This window comes from Mustela nigripes, chromosome 6, assembly GCF_022355385.1.
Source record: "Mustela nigripes isolate SB6536 chromosome 6, MUSNIG.SB6536, whole genome shotgun sequence".
Classification (NCBI taxonomy): domain Eukaryota; kingdom Metazoa; phylum Chordata; class Mammalia; order Carnivora; family Mustelidae; genus Mustela; species Mustela nigripes.
In genome coordinates this window covers 8,662,383-8,683,064 of record NC_081562.1, presented here as the reverse complement: position 1 = coordinate 8,683,064, position 20,682 = coordinate 8,662,383, and the positions used below count along the sequence as shown (strand labels likewise).

At 59.2% G+C, this 20,682-nt stretch overlaps 1 protein-coding gene across 3 annotated transcripts in view; it reads left to right on the top strand.

Annotated features, from left to right (window-relative positions):
- The window catches only part of CACNA1I (calcium voltage-gated channel subunit alpha1 I), a 114,612-nt gene extending 97,394 nt beyond the window's left edge, over positions 1 to 17,218 (top strand). For all 3 annotated transcript variants that reach the window (XM_059401966.1, XM_059401965.1, XM_059401964.1), the window contains 13 exons: positions 36 to 228; positions 856 to 1,007; positions 2,690 to 2,799; positions 3,437 to 3,570; positions 4,676 to 4,746; positions 7,378 to 7,456; positions 8,159 to 8,280; positions 8,704 to 9,042; positions 9,265 to 9,411; positions 9,808 to 9,930; positions 10,324 to 10,489; positions 11,680 to 11,879; positions 12,850 to 17,218. In XM_059401966.1, coding sequence (XP_059257949.1) covers positions 36 to 228; positions 856 to 1,007; positions 2,690 to 2,799; positions 3,437 to 3,570; positions 4,676 to 4,746; positions 7,378 to 7,456; positions 8,159 to 8,280; positions 8,704 to 9,042; positions 9,265 to 9,411; positions 9,808 to 9,930; positions 10,324 to 10,489; positions 11,680 to 11,879; positions 12,850 to 13,491 — 2,478 coding nt within the window. In that variant the 3' untranslated portion in view covers positions 13,492 to 17,218. The remainder of the gene's footprint in view (positions 1 to 35; positions 229 to 855; positions 1,008 to 2,689; positions 2,800 to 3,436; positions 3,571 to 4,675; positions 4,747 to 7,377; positions 7,457 to 8,158; positions 8,281 to 8,703; positions 9,043 to 9,264; positions 9,412 to 9,807; positions 9,931 to 10,323; positions 10,490 to 11,679; positions 11,880 to 12,849) is intronic.
- The last annotated feature ends 3,464 nt before the right edge of the window (positions 17,219 to 20,682 follow it).

Below are 20,682 nucleotides of genomic sequence, written 5' to 3'. Positions count from 1 at the left end.
CGGCCTGCCTCAGCCCCATCTGCTGCTTCCCGCAGCCCGTGCCCAACCACAACCCCTGGATGCTGCTCTACTTCATCTCCTTCCTGCTCATCGTCAGCTTCTTTGTGCTCAACATGTTTGTGGGCGTCGTGGTGGAGAACTTCCACAAGTGCCGGCAGCACCAGGAGGCCGAGGAGGCTCGGCGGCGCGAGGAGAAGCGGCTGCGGCGCCTGGAGAAGAAGCGCCGGAGTGAGTGGGTGGCTGCGGAGGGTGGGGCCTCCCTGGCCTGGGCTGCCCCGCCTGTGTGCGCCCCATCCTGTGTGCGCCCTGCCTGCGTGTGCCCCATCTCTTCCTGGTGCAACAACTGGTTTTCCTCGTGCATCTTCTGGGCCTCAGGGGCTGGAAGGGAACAGAGGGTCGACTCTGGACTGCTGGCCCTGCCCACCCCTTCAGAATCTCCCTGTCCAGGTGACCCAATCCCCTGTTGCTGTCCACTGACTCCACTGGTGGCCCCCTGCTGGCTCAGTTCCTGAGGGCAAAGGCCTGGACGCCTAGCCATGAGCTGCAGGACTCCTTCCTTACCCCCAGCAGATCCGGAGCCCCTGCCATGATGGGCGTATTTGGAGGAGATGGGGACAGTCATTGTCCTGCCATCCACCACCTCCTACCCCTTTTCTTTGTGTCCACACCATCAACTGGGCAGAAGAGACCTAACTCTTACTCTTGGGGCCTGGGATGTTCTGACGTCTCTCCCCTTGCTTCCTCCCTCCCCTGTGCTGTTCCCTCCATGTGCTCTGTTCCCTACCTGGGCCCCAACCCTGTGTGGTTTGTGCCATTCCCCCACCCCCCACCCCCATCCCCCACACCCCCCTGCAGAGGCCCAGCGGCTGCCCTACTATGCCACCTATTGTCCCACCCGGCTGCTCATCCACTCCATGTGTACCAGCCACTACCTGGACATCTTCATCACCTTCATCATCTGCCTCAATGTGGTTACCATGTCCCTGGAGCACTATAATCAGCCCACGGTGAGCCCTGGCCCCAGCCCCAGCCTGAGGTCACATGGTAGGGTTGGGTTCTCAGCAGGACCCAGGGACAGGATGAGGTAGAAGGGTCTGAGCAGCACCCCCATTTGGGGCCCTGGGCTCAGGAAGCTCATGGCCTGGTAGGACAAATGAAAGAAAGGGAAATGTCACTTGCTCTTGGTGAGTGGGGAGGTGACATTTGGGCCCAGCCTTGAACATGGGTGCCAGTGGCAGTGGTGTGTGCGTGACTCTGCAAGAGAGGCTACAGATATTAACTCTAATGCTCACAGCAATCAAAGGTGGGGGAGGAGCCTTTCTACAGATTTTGTAGAGGAAGAAACTGAGGCTCAGAGGACATATGCTACCCAGATTACTTAGCCTATAAGTAGCAGAGCCAGAACTGGAACTCAAATTTGCATTCAAGGCCTACCATGTGGCCTCCACTACTCCCCAGGCATATGGAGCCTGGGGGAGGGGCATTCCTGTGGCAGGATCATTGGAGACAAACACGGGCCTGGAGGGAAATGACTAGTTCCCAGCCAGTTGCCAGCAGTACTGGTGCGGGCATGCAAGGAGCATGTAGGGAAAAGTGCATTCTAAAAGCCTCAACATTTTGGAGCTAGGGGGACGAAGGGTGAGGCTGAGCCTCCAGGTGAGGTTTTGTTATCTTGTTTTAAATGACAGGAGAGGTATATTATAAATGCAGGGAAAAGGAAGGCAACCATTAACAGAATGAGCAATAATTGTAGAACTTCCAAATTAACATGAAGAAGTAGGGTAACAATGCTGACTATTTCTTGTGTGCCCAGCACTGGACTATTACCTCACTTAATTTGTATTACCTCGCTTAATTTGAGGTAGGTACTCTTATCATCCCCCATGCACAGATTTGGGAACTAAATCCCAAAGAGGTCAAGTGACTTGCCTAAGGTCACATAGTGAATAGGGAGTGTGTGCTGGGCCAGGATTGATATCTAAGCAGTCTTGTTCCTTTTTTTTTTTTTTTTAAGATTTTATTTATTAATTTGACAGACAGAGATCACAAGTAGGCAGAGAAACAGGCAGAGAGAGAGGAGGAAGCAGTCTCCCCACTGAGCAGAGAGCCCAATGTGGGGCTCGATCCCAGGACCCTGGGATCATGACCTGAGCTGAAGGCAGAGGCTTTAACCTGTTGAGCCACCCAGGCACCCCTAAGCAGGCTTGTTCTTAATCATGATCTTCATACTGCCTCATATTGCCTCCAGATGGGTAACTAGACCAAACCAGCAGAAATAAGGAAGAAGAAACAGCAATGTAAAACAAATAGTGCACGTTAAATAAAATGGAGGGGATAAAAGCTGATATAGAAACCATTGCACTAAATGTAAATGGACTAAATTCTCCCCTTAAAAGGCAGAGACTTTCAGGGTGCCTGGGTGGTTCAGTGGGTTAGGCCTCTGCCTTCAGCTCGGGTCATGGTCTTGGGGTCCTGGGTTCAAGCCCTGCATCAGGCTCTCTGCTCAGTGGGGAGCCTGCTTACCACCCCCCCTGCCGCCCTGCTGCCTGCCTCTCTGCCTACTTGTGATCTCTGTCTGTCAAATAAATAGGTGAAATCTTAAAAAAAAAAAAAAAAAAGACTTTCTGAATGGAGGAAGGTAGGGGGCAGCCCCTGGGGTCTGGATCATGCTTCTCTCTGCCCTTCATAGTCTCTGGAGACAGCTCTCAAGTACTGCAACTACATGTTCACCACTGTGTTTGTGCTGGAGGCTGTGCTAAAGCTGGTGGCGTTTGGGCTGAGGCGCTTCTTCAAGGATCGGTGAGCAGCTTGGCTGGGCTGGGGCAGCATGGAGTGGGCTGCTGGATGGGGAAGGGGTCCTGACCCCTGGGGAAGCCTGGAACAGCCAGAGTAGGGAAACCAGTAAGTGGGCACTGACGGCCAGGGTCCCCCAGGTGCTGCCTGCAGCTCTGAACAGGGAGTGATTATGGTCCCACCTGACAGATACAGGACAGTCTCTTATGTCTCTTCAGTTCATCTTTCATGGGTCCTCCATAACTCACAGGCAGAATGGGGCATACCTCACATCAGTCCTTCTTTTCAGAGGGAATAAGTGAGGTTCAGAAAAGTTGATGGACTAGCCCAAGGTCACATGGAGGAAGCAGGCTCAGGATTCCAATCTAGAAGTCATAGCTCATTCCTCCTCCTCTTCAGGAGGCCAGAGATGTTTATTTAACACGGTCAGCCTCTCGCTTGAGGGATTGGAGGCTGTGGGGGTCAAAGAGGGAGCCAGACTCAGTGGGGTCTGGTGGGGCTGGTAGGGAGGGTGACCACACATAGCCGTGGGCCTCATCAGGAGGGTGGAGATCTGTGACGCTCCTCCCAACCTAGGCATTTCTAAGCTAGAGCGCTTCTCGCCCTGCCTCCCACTCTTGCCCTCTCCTGCCCGGCTGAGCAGGTGGAACCAGCTGGACCTGGCCATTGTGCTGCTGTCGGTCATGGGCATCACGCTGGAGGAGATTGAGATCAACGCAGCTTTGCCCATCAACCCCACCATCATCCGCATCATGCGGGTTTTGCGCATCGCCCGGGGTGAGGGGCACAGGGCGATGGGGTGGGGCTGGGCAGGGGCTGGATGGGACTCCCAGGAGTGGGGTGGGAAGAGGCATGTGGGCATAATGGGCTTTTTACTGAGCAGTGAGAACAGCAGCCAGGAGACGCACACACCAGACATACACACTTGCCCCCTGTCTGTACACACTCATGTGCCCTTGTCCACAGACTGCTCTGTATGGCACACTGTACCTCCACCTCCTTATTTTTTTTTAAGATTTTATTTATTTATCTGGGGGAGGGAGACAAGCCAGAGGAGAGGCAGAGAGAGAGGGAGAAGCAGACACCCTACTGAACAAGGAGCTCGATGTGGGACTTGATCCCAGGACCCTGGGATCATGACCTGAGCCAAAGGCAGAAATTTAACCGACAGAGCCACCCAGGCATCCCATCTCATCTCCCTATGACACCATGACCCACGTGGACCAGCCTCAGGTTGGGATGAAAGGAACTCAGGGCAGCTGGGAAGGCACCCGGAACTCTAGTTCCTTGTGGGCGTGAGTCCAACACTGGCTAAGCCATGCAGTCCTCGATGCTTCCTATAACATTTGCTTCCCCCAGAAGCTCCTCTCTCACCCTGAGGCTGGGCTTACACTCCCTTCACAAACCTCCCGCCTCTGGCCTGGTACCTCCCGGTCTTTTGCTTCTCCACCTGCAACAGCTTGTCGCCTACGGGCTCCCAGGTGGGGAAGGTGCGGAGAAATTCAGCATAGAAGTCTGGAGCTTTCTTTAGCCTGAGGGAAGGGAGAGATGTGGGTACTCAGGCATGTTAGCCTCATCTCGGTGAACTGTGCTCATGGACACACTTTGGTCCCATTGTGTGTGGGCCCGCCTTCTCTTTGACACATTCCCACTGACACCTGCACCTCGTGAATGCACCGTTGTGCACAGCCTTGTTCAGGGACACCCATGTACTTACTGTGTGGCATCCCGGAGCTGTCCCCTTTGCTCACATACTCCTCTGGCTTCTCCCTTCTCCACCTCACTTTTGCACACACACACACACACACACACACACACCCGCCCCTCACACACACTCTGCCTTCACCTGGGCTGAGTGGGCCGGGCTGGATCTCCCCTGCAGTGCTGAAGCTGTTGAAGATGGCTACCGGAATGCGGGCCCTGCTGGACACGGTGGTGCAGGCTCTGCCCCAGGTAAGAGCGCCCCCTTCTGGCGGCCTGCGTGGCTGTCACTGGCATCTCACAGGTCCTGGGTTCCCTTCTCCAGCCTGCCCAGAGCCAGGGCAGAATCCTGTCTCCAGAGACAAGGTTTGAGCCTGGGGCTGTGACAGAGACAAACGTCAAGTGCTCACAGTGCCTGCTGCATTCCAGGTCCTGAGCTGGGTTCTGACAACCCTTATGGGGCCCTCAGGAGTGTCCAGGCTTGTGTGAAGACAGATGGTTCCAGTCAATGTGGGGAGGAGAAAGAGGGGGTCCTGACACTCCCTGGGGAAATCAGGGCGGACCTCAGGGGACTGTGAACTTGACCTTGTGGGGTGGCTTGGCAGAAGGAGGTGGTGATGTGGATGGGAGGTTCCGATAGGACCTGTTTGGTGGGGACAGCATGAGACGCTGACCTGGGTGGAAACCCTAGCAAGTAGGAAAGCGCACATCGCCTCATCCCATTGGCCAGTGGAAGGGAGAGAGGATCAGGGCCACACAGGATGTGACTTTCATCTTCCTGGGAAATCCGAAATCCCAGTCCTCCCCTCCCCCACTGTCCTGACTCCTTAGGACCCCCCTTCGCCCTCACCTCAGGGTGGCCTCTGCTCTGGGGAGAGCCTCATACACATTCGTTTATTCATGATGACTCATCTAGTCTTTAGGGATTTCAGGCATCTTAAAATAAAGGGCACGATCCAGCATGATAAAAATGAGGATAAAAAATTAACAGCCCTGGGAAGGTGGAAGCAGAGCTAATTCTCTCAGGCACATGGGCCAAGGATGCTCGCAAGTTTGCTGTGAGTGTCCCAGCAGCCTCCTTACAAAGGGAAAGCGACAGAGTTCTCATCAGGTCTGGAGGGAAAGCAAGCAGGGATGTTCATTCAAACGGATGTGGTTTTTCCTAACACGCAGTCCCTTCGGAGGAATTTTTCACATGGAGATGCCCGGGATGTCCCAGCTTCAAGTAGGAAACACGATAGTAATGACAGTCACATCAGCACTTTTAAGAGACGTACACATCCAGTACCACATAGGATGGGGGACTTACTCTCAAAATCTTTTAGCTGTCATATGGACATCGGACATTTTCTCCGTTCTGTGTAAAGTGCTATGAAAATGACACTCCCACCAGTCTCTGCCCCCCTGCAGAGAGAGGAGGCAGCAAGGAAGGCTTCTCAGAGGAGGTGACTCTTGACCTGGGCTTTGAGGGGTTGGGCAGAGGCACTTACTAGGCAAAGACAGGGAAAGGGTCTTCCCTGCATGGGGAACAGAATGTGCGAATGGAGTCTGGTTTCTGTGCGGCTGGAGTCTGCGGTGGGAAGATCAGGCTGGGGTGGGGGCTAGTCCACGGGGCTAGGTTGCAAAGGGCTTTGAAGCCAGGACAGCAAACTCGGGCTTTATCCTGTGGGCAGTGGGCATCATAAGAGGTTCTGGACAGGAGAGGCCTCAAGCAGGATGGCCTTTAAGGAGTGGGTTACAGGAGAGGCTGGAGGCAGGAGGCCAACGAGGAGGCTGCAGGGGCTGTGCAGTCTCTAGGAGATGCCGTGGGTGGAAGGAGGGACGGACCGGGAAGGTGAGGTCCACCCTGGTTCAGAAGTGCCGCTCACCTGGGCCTGCAGAGGGCGTGAAGCTGACCAGAGGTCCAGGGCCACGCTCACTCCCTGGCTTCGGAGTTGCGCAGTAAGTGCCTGACCGTTAGCGAGCAGAGTGTCTTCTAATGAGTCAGACGCTACTGGTATGGTTGTACAACAGCTTGGAGGAAATCCTTCTGCGGAGCAGAGAAACATTAGGGGGCTGTGGTTAACATGGTTTACTTTTCAACAATTAATGCAAACCTTCTTCTGATTCTGTGCATGCAGGACTTCTGAGGGTTCCGGGAGGTAGTCTGTTTCTAGGGCAGGAATATTCTCGAGCCTTATCTCATCCATAGCATTCGTTAGAGGCTGTCTCCGGTGTATGGCTGGATTTGAAATAGCTTTATAATCGGGGACATTTTGTTCCCACAGGAGCCGTGGGACTGGGGTGGCTGGGTTTGCGGGAAGTTTCTGGGGCTCACAACCCTGCGTGATTCCTCTGTCCGCTTCCTTCCACGGCCAGGCCCTGTGCGGGCTGAAGGAGGCTGACCCAACCTAACCCAGCCCAGTCCCGACTCTCAAGGATTTCTCGGCCCTGCAGAGGCCGGTGTTGGGGACGCGGGCAGCAGTGCTGTTGCTGAGACACGACCCCCCCAACCTCACTCTCTGCATTCGTTCGTGGGATGTGGCCTAGCACACGTGTGTGTGGAGGAGTGATTGTGCCTGCCGGGTTTGAATCCTAGTCCTCCCTCTTACTAGCTGTGTGACCTCGGCAAGCCGCTTCCCCACTCAGTGCGTGTTTTTGTCATCTCCAGGATGGGGTAACGTGTAGCTCATAGATGTCTGTGCGGGATAAGCGAGCTTACGAATCGGAGGTGTTTGAAACCGGCAGCTCAGGGGAAGGGCTCTGCCCGCATTTTGTTATTCTGTGTCCTTGGGGGACCTGGCCTCCCCCCTGCGTTGGGGGGGGTTGCGGCTGCGGGGTGCCGGCCTGGGGCACAGAACCTGACCCTCAGGCTGGCCCCGCCCCACCTGCTCTCCCCGACAGGTGGGCAACCTGGGCCTTCTCTTCATGCTGCTTTTCTTCATCTACGCCGCCCTGGGCGTGGAGCTGTTTGGGAAGCTGGGTGAGTGCCTCCCGAAGCAGGCCCCGGCTGGTGAGGGGGCAGAACAGGCCTGGAGGAGGGCGTTAGCAGGGTGGGGAGGCCGCAGATGTGGCCGAGTGTCCCATCAGGGTCTTTGTAGTGGGGGATGTCCCCACAGCTGGCCCGTGTGGGGACAGAGGGGTGACCCTCAGCCATCGATGCCCACCCTCCGGGGTGGGTGGTACTTTTGAGAGCCGCCAGCCTGGATGCAGCGGCATATGTGAGGCCTGTGCCAGCAGAGCCCTGACTGGGAGCCCCCCGCCCCGCTGTCTGAGCTCCCAAGGATGATCCTTCTGGCCACGTGCGCCAGTGCTCATCCTGAGCCAGCACGGCCCCAGGGAGCGCGGGGGGGGGGGGTGCAGGCCCAGGGCAACACAGCCCCTGCCGAGCCAGCCCTGCATGGGGTTTCAGAAAGCGGGGCTCCCTTGGGGGCTGGCCCTCACCCCTCTTCCCTTCTCTCAGGACCTGATACATCAGTGAGGGGAGGAGCCAGGCTCGCCAGAGTCTGAGTGCCAGCTGGTGTGCCCCTCCCTGAGCCTCAGTTTCTCCATCTGTGGGCTGAGCATAGTCCATACACACCTTCAAGGATTGGGGACCCTGAGATGAGGCTGGGAGGCCCTGGTGCAGGGCGGGCCAGGCAGGGACTGTGCAGTGGGACAGGGCTGACCTCTTCTCGCCTTTCAGTCTGCAATGATGAGAACCCCTGTGAGGGCATGAGCCGGCATGCCACCTTCGAGAACTTTGGCATGGCCTTCCTCACGCTCTTCCAGGTCTCCACCGGCGACAACTGGAATGGGATCATGAAGGTACCGGGGGCCGGCTGGGGAGGCAGCCAGCGGCTTGGGGGCTAGGCAAGGGTTCTGACAGCTAGGGCTCCCGCCCGGCGCTCCACCGCACACACGGGAGGGGAGAGCAGGGCAGTGGGAAGCAGAGGGACCTGCTTGGGGCTCTGAAGCCCAGCAAGGTGGAGATGAGCCCAGAAATCGTTCTCTGGGTACCTCTGCCTGCTGCTCTGGGATCAGGGCTCCGCCCAGGGCCAGAGGGGACTTGGGGCCCACAGTCCAGGGTCAGGGGCTGCAGGCACCGCTCCTCCTCACCTGTCCACCCCGGGGAGGCTCCCTGGCTGCGGTCCACGGCCCGGCCTGGGCGGGACGGGGCTCAGGGAACGCAGAGTGGAGGCGCCCGGGCCCTCGCCGGGCCCTCACAGAGCCTCGCCGCCCCCGGGGCAGGACACGCTGCGCGACTGCACCCACGACGAGCGCAGCTGCCTGAGCAGCCTGCAGTTCGTGTCGCCGCTGTACTTCGTCAGCTTTGTGCTCACGGCCCAGTTCGTGCTCATCAACGTGGTGGTGGCCGTGCTCATGAAGCACCTGGACGACAGCAACAAGGAGGCCCAGGAGGACGCCGAGATGGACGCCGAGTTGGAGCTCGAGATGGCCCACGGCCTGGGTCCCAGCCCGCGGCCGCCCGCCAGCTCCCCGGGGGGCCCTGGCCGGGGCCCGGGCGGGGCGGGCGGCGGGGGCGACTCCGAGGGCCGCCTGTGCCGGCGCTGCTACTCTCCGGCCCAGGTGGGCAGGGGTGCAGAGGGCGGCACCGCGGGGCTGGAGGGGGCAGTCGGGCGTCCGAGGCCTCAGGCAGAGACCTGGGTCGTTTTGAGCCCCACCCTGCCCGGCTCCATTTTAGGGGTGACCCTGTGACAAGGGGGTTGGGTCCCGCCCGCCCCGCAGTCCCTCCCCCCCCAGAGCTGGCCGATAATCCCGCCTGTCCCCACCCCGTCCCCGTCCGCCTAGGAGAACCTGTGGCTGGACAGCGTCTCTTTAATCATCAAGGACTCCTTGGAGGGGGAGCTGACCATCATCGACAACCTGTCCGGCTCCATCTTCCACCACTACTCCTCGCCGGCCGGCTGCGAGAAGTGTCACCACGACAAGCAAGAGGTAATGGCAGCCTCAGTGGGGAGCTGGTGCCTCGTGGTGGGGACAGTGTGAAGTCTGGCAGAGGACAGCCCAAGGGAAGAGCGTGGGTCCCCCCGACCAGTGCTGTTCAGCTTACAGGGGTGCTGAGTCTGGGGGCAAGTGGACCAGCGTTGGCATTCACAGTCTGGGACGATGAGGCTGCCCGAGGGCGCGGCCCCGGCCTAGCACTGGACTGACTGTCACGCCATCCTGTGTCCCCCACCCCCTGCTCAGACTGGGTCCCCGGTGTGTGGTGGCATAACTTCCATGCTCAGCAAATCTCTGCCTCTGTAACTACCTGCTTGTGTCTTTCTGGAAGACCAGGCCTGCCCCTTCCCAACCCCCAGGGTGACCTGAGGCGGCCACCTCTCCCTGCAGGTGCAGCTGGCCGAGACGGAGGCCTTCTCCCTGAACTCAGACAAGTCCTCCTCCATCCTGCTGGGTGATGACCTGAGTCTCGAGGATCCCACAGCCTGCCCGCTCGGCCCCAAGGACAGCAGGGTGAGAGGTCCCCGCGGGCTTCGTGGGGCTGTCCCTGCAGGCTGGCCTCCACCCGGCCAGCCAGAACACTGCTTCTTCCTCGTGCATGGGCCTAGGTCTTTACCAGGCACTTGGCTACAGTGACAAGGAAGACCCTTGGGATCTTAGGGCCAAGCCTGGAGTGAGCAGGAAACAGCAACCTGCCTGGGACACCAGAGAGGGCTTCCTGGAGGTGGGGCCCTTTCACCTAGGTTTTGGAAGATGACCATTGTTGGCCAGGTGGAAGAGCGAGAAGGCCATCTCGGGCGATGAGAGTGGCCCAAGCAAAGGCTGTGGAGCAGGGGCATAAAGGCAGCTGGGGCAGGGTCTTCCCTGTCCCCCCTCACCACCCTAACCCGCCTCCCTTTCCTGCAGGGTGAGCCGGACACACCTGAGCCCGTGCACGCAGGAGAGGTGGGCGAGTGCTTCTTCCCCTTGCCCAACACAGCTGTCTCATCGGATCCGGAGAACTTCCTGTGGGAGAGGGAGGTGGTCCCATCCAATCCCGTCCGGTCCTGGCTGAAGCAGGAGAGCAGCCGAGGTGAGGAGGGGGAGCCCTCACCAGCTCCCCACGGCCCCGATCTCTGGCAGCTGCTGCAGAGGGGCTGGCCAAATGCTTTTCTTAGTGTCTCTGCCCAGACAATTCTATTGAGTCCAGAAAGAACCAGATGCTTAACAGACAATAAAAGATGGGATTCTCTGGTCTGATGTAACAATGATAAAAATATCAAGATAATACAGGGAGGTGAGATAGTAATGATCTGGCAACCTGATCTAATGGGAGGTTCATGCTGAGCTCCTAGAAGCTGTGGTGAAAAGGGAAACGGGTTACATAGAGTTCTCATTAGGCAGAAGGAAAGCTGCCAAATTATTGTGGTATTTTTCTAGAGCTGAATGTGAGACGTGTTTATCCACATCTTCACATGAGGTGATTTTGAACAACAGAAAGCCCATTGTAAAATGTTGGGACATTTATCTTTCGGCCCCACACTCAGCCTCCTGCGTCTGTGCGCTGGGCTTGTGGACAGAGGGTCTAGTTCCCTTGTTCGTCACTTGGGCTCTCCTTCACCTCAAGTCTTCTTGGAGGGTGATGGGAATCTGGTTCCACAGCACTAGCTCACGGAGATGAGCTCATCAGCAAAGAGACCTCTCCAGACCCTGAGCCCACCCCAGGTACTTTCTGGAAGGCCAGGCATCGAGCTCCTTCCAGGAGCTGGGGGTGGAGTGACTTTTCTAAGGACTCTCCCTAAAGCCAGTGGCCTTGGTGGCTAAGGTGCCAAGACCCCAGGCTTCCTGGACCAGAATGAGGGTGCAGGACCCAAGAGCCACTCTGATTGAGTAAAAGCCTGTCCCCTTTAGTTAACTTTTCATTTGTATAGTCCTTAAACAATAAGACGACACAGAACAGGAACCTCCCCCCACCCCCGTTGGAGACATTCAAGTTATCCAGCCTGAGGTCCCTCTTTCGAAGAGGAAGGAGCTCAAGGGTCCTTGAGCCTGGGTCTACTGGCTCCAAAAGCTTGTCTTTGCCCAGTGGCCAGGAATCAGAGCGGCTGGCTCAGTATTTCTTTCTGGCTTTTGCAACGGAGACATCAGCTCTCAGAGGGGGAGATTTACCCAGAGTCCCACAGCCAGTTTGGTAGGAAGCCTCCTGCCTGCGGGTCTAGAAGGCATCCTCCAGGGGCCTACCAGCCCGAGCCCGCTCCCTAGCCCCCTCTCCTCCTTCCCCAGCTGCACCCCCGAGGCCCTTCTCCCCGGATGCCTCCAGCCCTCTCCTGCCCATGCCCGCCGAGTTCTTTCACCCTGCTGTGTCTGCCAGCCAGAAAGGGCAGGAGAAGGGCCCTGGCACTGGGACCCTCCCCAAGATCGCCCTGCAGGGCTCCTGGGCATCCCTACGGTCGCCGAGTGTCAATTGCAGCCTCCTCCGGCAGGTATGGACACCTCCTCGTCTCCACGAGCTTTCCTGCTTGGGGGCGGGGGGGCATCTGAGTGGGGCCTTGATGTACAGGTGGAGAAGGAGGGGCAGGTCTGGGGGAAGAGAGGTCTGGCCTACACGCCCACCAGTACTGCACTGGCTGGAGCTGCCTACTGGGCATGCAGAGGGCACGAAGCACAGAGCAGAAAGGTTACTCAGAGCCCGCAGCCCCAGAGCTCGGAGAAGCAGGAGCTGCCCCAGCTCCCATGTATATGGTGGAAGCAGAGCTGGTCCAGTGCTAGCCCAGCTGCTGGTCCCAGCTAGGTGCCTGGCTGTGTGTGAGGCTCGGGGGCAACAGATACAAAATCCCTGCCCCATGGCTTATGCTGTACTGTTCAGTGCATGTGTTGCAGGGGTGCGAGAGGAGAGGGTAAGCCAAAGTAAGTGCGTGAAAATCATCTATTTGAGAGTGATACCTGGCCGGGAGAAGATTGCCCCAGGAAGGGACGGGGGGGGGGGGGGGGGGCAGTTCTTGGCGCTGGGAAGGCAGTGAGGGGTGAGGTACATGGATGCCCGGGGAAGAGATTTCCAAGCAGCCTGGGGCCAGGGCTGAGGGGTCCTGGGGGGAGGGGGAGAGCGAGGGGAGGATGGTGAGAAGAAAGGTCCCAGAGGGCTGGGATGGGGTTCTTGGGCCACCACGTGAGGGGGGTTAAGTAAGGGGGGGGGGCGGCGGTGCAGGGATCACAGCAGGAGGCTACTGCCAGTGACCACCGACAAAGGCCACCCCTAAGCTGGGATGGGTGGTGATGTAGCGGAAGGGCCCTGGGGTCCTGGGTGCATTCTGAGGGGAGCTCCCGAGGCATCGGAGGGGCTGCTGTGCCTGTGTCTCTGGGAGGGACAGCCTGCCCCAGGGGCAGAATGGGGACACCTGCTGCGGACCCTCAGCCGCCCCCGCCTTGCCGACCCCTCCCCCCACCGCCCCCCAGGCCACAGGGAGCGACACGTCGTTGGAGGCCAGCCGCAGCAGCTCGGCGGGCAGCCTGCAGACCACGCTGGAGGACAGCCTGACCCTGAGCGACAGTCCCCGGCGCGCCCTGGGGCCCCCGGCCCGCACCCCGGGCCCCCGAGCCGGCCTGTCGCCCGCCGCCCGCCGCCGGCTCAGCCTGCGGGGCCGGGGCCTGTTCAGCCTGCGCGGGCTGCGGGCGCACCAGCGCAGCCACAGCAGCGGCGGCTCCACCAGCCCGGGCTGCACCCACCACGACTCCATGGACCCCTCGGACGAGGAGGGCGCGGGCGGGCGCGGCGGCGCGGGCGGCGGGGCCGCGGGCAGCGAGCACTCGGAGACGCTCAGCAGCCTGTCGCTCACGTCGCTGTTCGGGCCGCCGCCGCCGCCGCCGGGACTCCCGCCGGCCCGCAGGTTCAGCAGCACCAGCAGCCTGGCCGCCGGCCCCGGCCCCGGCCCCGGCCGCTCGCGCAACCCCGCCCGGCCCCGCGGCCTGGCCCGGAGCCCCTCCTGGGCGGCGGACCGCAGCAAGGACGCGGGCGGGGCCCCCTCGGCGCCCCCCGAGCCGCAGCCGGGCCCGGCGGAGCTGCAGCCGGCCGACGCGGCCAGCAAGCGGAAGAGATGAGGGCCGCAGGGGCCCAGCCGGGCGCCCCGTCCCACCGTCTTTTACCTCAGGAGCCAGGGGGCAGGCAGCAATACTTTGGCCACAACCTGGGCGTCGCGCAGGGGCCAGCCAGCCAGCGCCGGGCCACCGAGAGGGTGGCCTTGAGCAGGGTCTGGGCTCGCCGAGGCCCGGGGCCGTGGCCCTGGCTGTGGCCCTGGCTGTGGACCCCAGCCGTGGTCCTTCCCGTGCATATACATATACATATATATATGCATATATATAGAGAGAGACAGACATATATATTTATTTATTTTTTTTACTGAGAGCTTATGATTTCCAGAAAGTGCTACAGTTGGAGGTGGGGGGGTTGCGGGCTGGTGCCCAGATATAGGGCTTTTGCCGGATGCTTCGGACCCAGGCCAGACCTACCCCAAGGCGGATGGTCCAGCTGGGGCGTTAGCAGCCGAGCTCTTTGGTATCTCCCCCCGCCCCGGGGCTGGGAGTAGCTTGGGAGAAGCTCTCAGGCCTCTGAAGTTACTGTGGCCGGGGAGACAGGCTCAGAAGAAGAGGTGAAATTCAGGGTGCGTTTTTTTTTCCTTTAAAGAAGAAACGCCGCTAAGATCCTCCCCCCACGTATTGGGGTGTCTGTCTTGTTCCTGACTGTCTAGTTGTCGTGAACAGTCTTTTGTAGATGCCCCAGAGCACACTCTTAGTCAACCAGTTAGATGTCTTTATTTAGGAAAACCAGGGGTGAATAGTCGTACTTTCTTAGGGCAGGGGTGGGGGGTGGAGGGTAGCTCCAAGGCTGGGCAGGGTCTTCAGCCAGTGGGCAGGGCACTTCCAGGGGTGTGGGGGGGTAGTCTGCCATGGCTTTGCCCCCCAGGGAGGCCAAGGGCAGGCATGGAGGCAGCAGGAGAGAGGAAGGGTAAAGGGTATTGAGCAGGGCATGCGGAAGCTTGGAAGTCAAGGGTACCAGCCTGGTCTGTGCCCGCTAGGCTCCACTGCGGGTACCCTGGGCTAATGCAGTCAGTGGTGGCCATTACACGCCACCTTTTATCTATCTGCCAGGTGGGCTCTGAGCCATGGTCATTCCTGGCGGTCATGCTGCCCCGGGCCCCTGGACAGGTCTGCCCCTCTCCAGTGGAGTTCAGGGGAAAGCAGATTCAACAGGATTCTAAGCCCAGATGGGGGCACCTGCCTCGTCCTGGGACCAGCCTCGCTCTCCCCCCGCCACCACTTTCCCAGGCTGCAGATCAGGTTTTACTCTAGCTGTGCTTCCCAAATGGGTTCACAGATGGGTATTTTTTTTGTTGAATAGTTACGCATTTATTTCAGTATTTATTAAGAAATAAACCGTACACCGAACCCATGATTCCACAGATATTGCTTAGGTCAAGGGGAAGTCTTCGGAAGTGAGTGGGTTTAAGGTCACTTTAAAGAAGCCGGTTGGGAAGGTGAAGGTCGAGGCCGTTGGTCTGCACACCCATGGGGTCCTGGGGTGGGAAAGGCTGCCAGTTCAGGAAATGCTACACTTCGAGCAATAACCCGGGTCCTTTGCCTTGGTGAGTTTCCCTCGGATGGCTTCAGTGGGGCCCTGTGAGGGGGCCCTTGTCCTCGTTCCCAAACCCTGACCTTAAAGAAACTTGCCTTCAGGCCGGGCTGGTGAGTGGTACTGAAGGGCTGACAGCTTGCATGGGCTCCGGGGACCTTCTGAGCGCTTGGGGCCTGGGCATGAGGCAGCGAGTGACTCAGCCTTTGTGGTCTGCAGAGCCCTTCAGAGCTGGTGTGGGGAGTGGGGAAAGGTGGGTAGGCCCACTTCCCGCATGAGGAAACTGAGTCCTGGAGTGGATGAAGTGGCCAGCTGGGGATACCTCAATGCCCTGGAATTCTGTAGGGAGCCAGCACCTGGGTGTTTGGGGTATGAAAAAGTGTGCCCTGTGGTCAGAAGGAGTGGGTTCAGAAGGCAAAACCTGCATGTGGGTCTCCGCTGGCCCCATGGAGTTGGGCCAGCATGGAGGTCAGACCTACATCAGCCCTTCAGCCTCCGGAGTTTGGCTCTCCTCCCCTGGAAGTGTGGAGGGTGGACTGCTGTGCAGACAGCGAGGAGATGCCCGAGCGCTGAACCCCCTCCCAGGATGGCAGCCTCCAGTGGGAGGACTGCCTGAGCCCTCCCTCTCAGGGAGCAGCCGGACCTGGGGTCCTGTCCTCTTCGGCTCCTGGCAGCTCCTCAGCAGGGTTGGGGGAGGCTGGGCCCAAATCCTAAGCTTCCTGCTCCCGCGAGCCTTGTGCAGCATACCTTGCCCTGCTGTTTTGGGACGGGGGGAGCTCCTCCGGGGAAGAAGAGGCCCCGGGTAGCTCGGCCTCACCCTCCCTCCCAGCCAGGCACTGGGCCCAAGCCATCGTGGCTGGAGGGGCGGAGGGCACACGCACATTAGGTGTGCAAGTCAGCACGTTCCTGGAGGGACGTGTGTGCTGGAACCAGAAGAGGGACCTGGGACCTAGAAAGTCTGAGTAGAGGACCGATTGGGGTTCAAGGGTTTGGTCTGTGACACTCTCAACAGCGTCCATTTTCCGGGCCTGGGTGTTGTCTTTCTTCATCTGAGGGGCAGCCTCTAGCAGTGTGCACGGCTGTGGCTAGGCACAGTCCAGAGAAGTGACGTTCCCAGCGTCACCAGGTGATGGGTGCCTGGGCAGGGAATATGCCCTGGTGTGCGCGACATGAAGCCATCCTTTTACTCTCAGCCTTGTGGTCACAGAATGAGCAGACACGTGGTGAGGATGGTCTAAGCAAAGGGACTGGCCCTAGCGAAGCTGGGCCGGACAGAGTGGGGTGAGCCTAGAAGTGGGATCGGCTGAAGGTAGAGAGAAGCTTGCTCTGGGGTGGGAGGGGCTGTGGTTGTGGGAGAAGAGGCTTATTCCCCAGGGTTGGGAGGGGCGTTCCAGGTACTGTTCCCAGGCACTGGGCTTTGTTTCTGGGAGCTATAGGAGTTAGGGGGTCCGGGAAGCCGTGATCGGCTGGCTAGGACAAGCCAGAATGAATGGGGGTTGGCTGAATGGCTCCTCTGCCCTCCTGACCCTGTGACCTCTTCATCACAAAAGCACAAAAGTACCCTAAATCCCACAGATCTGGCCCCAGGGAGAGAGGGGAACTTGGTGTTGGATACCCCAAGCTATCTGCTTGCAGGGCTGTGCCGAGTGGTGGCTAGCAGGCATCTGCACAGATGGACGCGAGACCCGATAGGGCCGTGGCCCACCCTGGCCAAACGCTCTTCCTGTCCCCTGCCCAACCGTCTTTGCCCCTGGTAGCTCCCCAAAGGATGAAGCGTGCACAGTACCAGCCCACTGGCCTGTCTCCCCCCAGACCCTTCCCTTCCAGCCTTCTGTTTTCTAGGGCCAACTCTGGCCCTCTTTGCTGCGCTGTGTAAGGGCTTGGGGTCTTAGAAGCCGCTCTTTAGCCCAGATACACATACTCTTTTTGTCTTTGTGCAATAATCAGTGTTCCTGGTGGAGCCTGGCTTGGCTAGGGCCTGGGGAGGAGGCAGAGGCTGCCACCTCCAAGAAGCCCTCAGCCCGGGCCCGCCACCGTGACTATCACACTCTGAGTGGCTGTACAGTTTCTACGGTGTGAATGAACTTCCCTCCTAGTTGCTGACGGCACTGGTCCCTGCTGGCCCAGATGGCCGAGGCATAGAGAAACCAAGTGGCAGCTGCCACCATGTTGTTTTGAATAAAAACACAGAAGCCTATTTCAGAAACTTTCCGTGTGCCTGTGCTCTTCTTTCTTTCGTGGGTTGGGTGCTGAGCTGGGGGTTTCCTGGGGTGGGGTGGTGAGAGGTTCTCCATCAGGCTCCAGCTGCCGGGCTTAGGGTGTCTAGGACCTAGAAAGGGTCCTCTCATGGCTGGGGTCTGCTGCGCTGGGGAGGAGGCGGAGCCTAGCTCTGAGCGTAGCCTAGCAGGAGCTCTGGTCCTGTGGCTAAGATGCTGGGCTTATGTGGGAGGGTCACACGGGAGTAATTCATAGTTGACTCACTCTTGGCACTGTTAATGAAATTCATATTCTAGGTATTATTAGGATTCTCTTGGCTGAAAGACAAAAGCCCAACTTGAATGAGCTTAACAATAAAAGAAAAAAGCCAGAGAGAGTGAGATAAGGAAAAGAGAGAAGAAAGAAAAAAAGAAAAAGAAGAAAATAACTTAGTGGTTTGAGAGAAGTTGGCTTCAGGTATAGTCAGATCAAGCGCTCCAACTATGTCACTAGGACACAGTCTCTCTTCGCCTCTTGGATCTGCTTCCCTTTACATTTACTGCTCTCCTCTTCTAGTGGCCACCGGCAACCCACACTTAGGGCCTGTCTATCCATCCCTCGATGGATGAAAGCTTCCCTCCCTGACAGTCCAGCCAAGTCCATGGGCTCTCATCGGTTTGCCTGGGTATGTGCCACGGAGTTGGCCAGGCCTGAGCACTGGGATCCAGGGATGGGGGTGACACACCTGCCTAAGAGCAGGAAAGGGACAAAGTGCCCGAGGAAGGTTGCTGTGCACTTGCTGGGAGGAGGGAATACACCGGGGCTGGAGTTTTGTCCCTGGAAAGGGCTGTTGTCATTGCTGCCCTCCTAGGTGAGGCAAGAGGCCCAGAGAGGTCTGGAGAGTGGGCATCAAAGGGCTGTGAGAGTAGAACATCTGAGCTGGTGGCCAGAGGGCCTACCCGTCCCCACCACCTCGTCTGGGCCTCTTGACCCCCATTCCCCCTTATGTGTCCTTTCTCTCCTTGGTGGCATGGCTGGGCAGGGACACAGGGACCTCGGGTTGGGGTATACCTCCAGTGCCACACCTCCATCTCTGGGGCCCCGCCCACTCTGGAGAATGGGGGGAGCTAAGGCTACCCTTTGACCTCTCGCCCCTGCTGTTGCTCTTGGAGCTAATTGAGAAATCACCGTCCAGGTTCCAGAGGGACCCAGATGCTCCGCTCCAGGTGACTGCCAGCCTGCTCAGAGCCTTGGGCTTTCCTGTCCCGGGCGTCTCAGGGGGAGGCCGAAGAGGCCTTTCTAGTGGGATAAGGGGGCGTCTGCCTCCCTGGAGACAAAGCGGCGGGACGCCGGGAGGGAGGCGGAGCGGGAACTCCTGAGTGTGGGATCACCTGTTGGGATGCCTGGGTCTGCGACAGCAGGCCTGGCCCGAGCTGCTGGGCTGCCTGCCCTTACCCAGACAGGGATCGTACCCCCATTTTCCCAGGAGGAAGCTGGACAGGGCAGGCCCTCTACAGAGCAGGCCAGGGCCCGAGTCCGAGTGTGGCCCAGGCCTGTCTGAACGACACGGCCCGGGGCAGCCTGCGGCCCACCCCGCACCTCATTCCTCAGCTGTGAGGCCTGGTTTCACTACCCAGCTGGCGATCTCGGGCCTAGAGGTCCCCGGGGAGCCCTGGCTCCTGGGGGAGCCCCCTGGTTCCAGACCCTCCTCTCCCAGACCCTTGAGACAGAGCTGCTGGCCTCCCCCGCCTGGTGCCTCAGACTCCACGTATCCCAAACGCCACCTGGCAGCCAGACCTGTCCTCGGCTGCCCTTCCCTGGGTCTTCGCCTCCCTCTGAGGGCCCCCTGTGTGCCGCCCAGCCCGCAGCTCTTCCCCAGCCCACGCCTCTCTCTCTGCCTGTCACCGCGCCCGGCTGCGAGCCACGGGGAGGGCCCAGGTCCGGGTCAGGAGAGGCAGGTGTGCGGGGTCCCGCTCAGCTGACGGACCAGAGGCCTCAGGCTCCCCCCTGCTTTGTCCCCTCCACCAGTCCCTGTGAGGACAACGAAGTGACTAGTGGCAGCTTGCGGGTCCTGAGCCAGCCGGGGGCTGGGACCACAGAGGAGATTCCGGTGTGGCCCTGCCTGCGGTTCCATCCACATGGGCCCCACTCACGGGGCCCGGGCCCCGCTGCTGGTGGGACCAGTACTGGGGGACACAGGTGGTCACCCTTTGGCTGAGTGGGCACCCATTTACTTTCTCTCTCCCAGCTCTGCCTAAACTCTGCCATAGCCCTTTAACACCTGAGCCTGTACCCGGGGTTCTGTAGGACCAGGCCACTAGCTATCCTCCCCCGTTCCCTTTCTCCCCTGGCCCTGGCTAACTCTTAATATCCCTTCGGGCCTCATCTCAAATGTCACTTCTTCCAGGAAGCCTCCCCTGCGGCTCCATGGCTTTCTCTGCCTCCTGACTGAGTCCCAGCCGCTCGGCAGCCCCCACAGCCCCTCCTCCCAGCCCAGAACTTGGTGCCAGGCCGAGACTCAGCAAATGTCAGCTGCGTGCTTGTGTTTTGAGAGCAGAAGAGACTTTGAAAACCATCTAAACCCGTCCCTCATTTCTCTACCTGAGGCAACTGAGGTGCAGAGAGACAGAATGGTGTGCTCTGGGTCACACGGGGAGGCGGTGCAGGGGTGACCGTCACCTATAGGGCCCCCGGGGGGCAGAGCGCTGCTTTGCTTTCCTCTCCCTTACCCATTAATAATGGGATTAAAAGCAAGTTGCTGCCAAGGAGAGAGAACAACCTAAAAAAACAACGACCCAAGAACTCTTGAAGGGAAGGACAAACTTCAGCCATCAGCACTTTTTACTTTGACCTGAATTCATGAATTTTAACCAAATAAGCACCGGCATGTTAGGCAGTAATGCACGTACCATTATGCAAAGCAACTATTATGGCTGTAATGAGAATCAGATTCTGACTCGGTGGTGGCCTTCCAGGAGGGAGGCCTCCTCCAGTTGCCTGCGCTGTGACCTCGGATTGCCGTTGCCATGGGAACGCGGCTGCCTCGGGACTGCATGGACGGGAGGCTGGTCCTGTGGGGAAGGGCGCAGCCGACAAGGCTGTTTCCTGGACAGAGGCAGCCCGAGGCGCAGAGGACGGTGGACAAGCCCCCAACTGGAGGCGGCAGGGTGGGCAGACTCGGCAAAGCCACAGTGCCCGCAGGCCCCCACATCCTCCGCTTCCCCTCCGCGACTGCCCCTCCAGGAGACATCCCTTCCAGAAGGCCTTGGTTGAGCGTCTACGTGCAAGGCTACGTGGGAGGCCTGTGTCAGGTGCTGGGATGTAGTGACAGGTCCCGGCCCCCCGTGAGCCGGCATCTCAGCATGGGGGGACGTTTAATAAAGAGCGAACAGACACAGGAGCGATTTCGCAGCCTGGGAGGGACTGGGGGAGGGGCAGGGTCCTTCTTCTCGGGAGGTCAGGGGTAG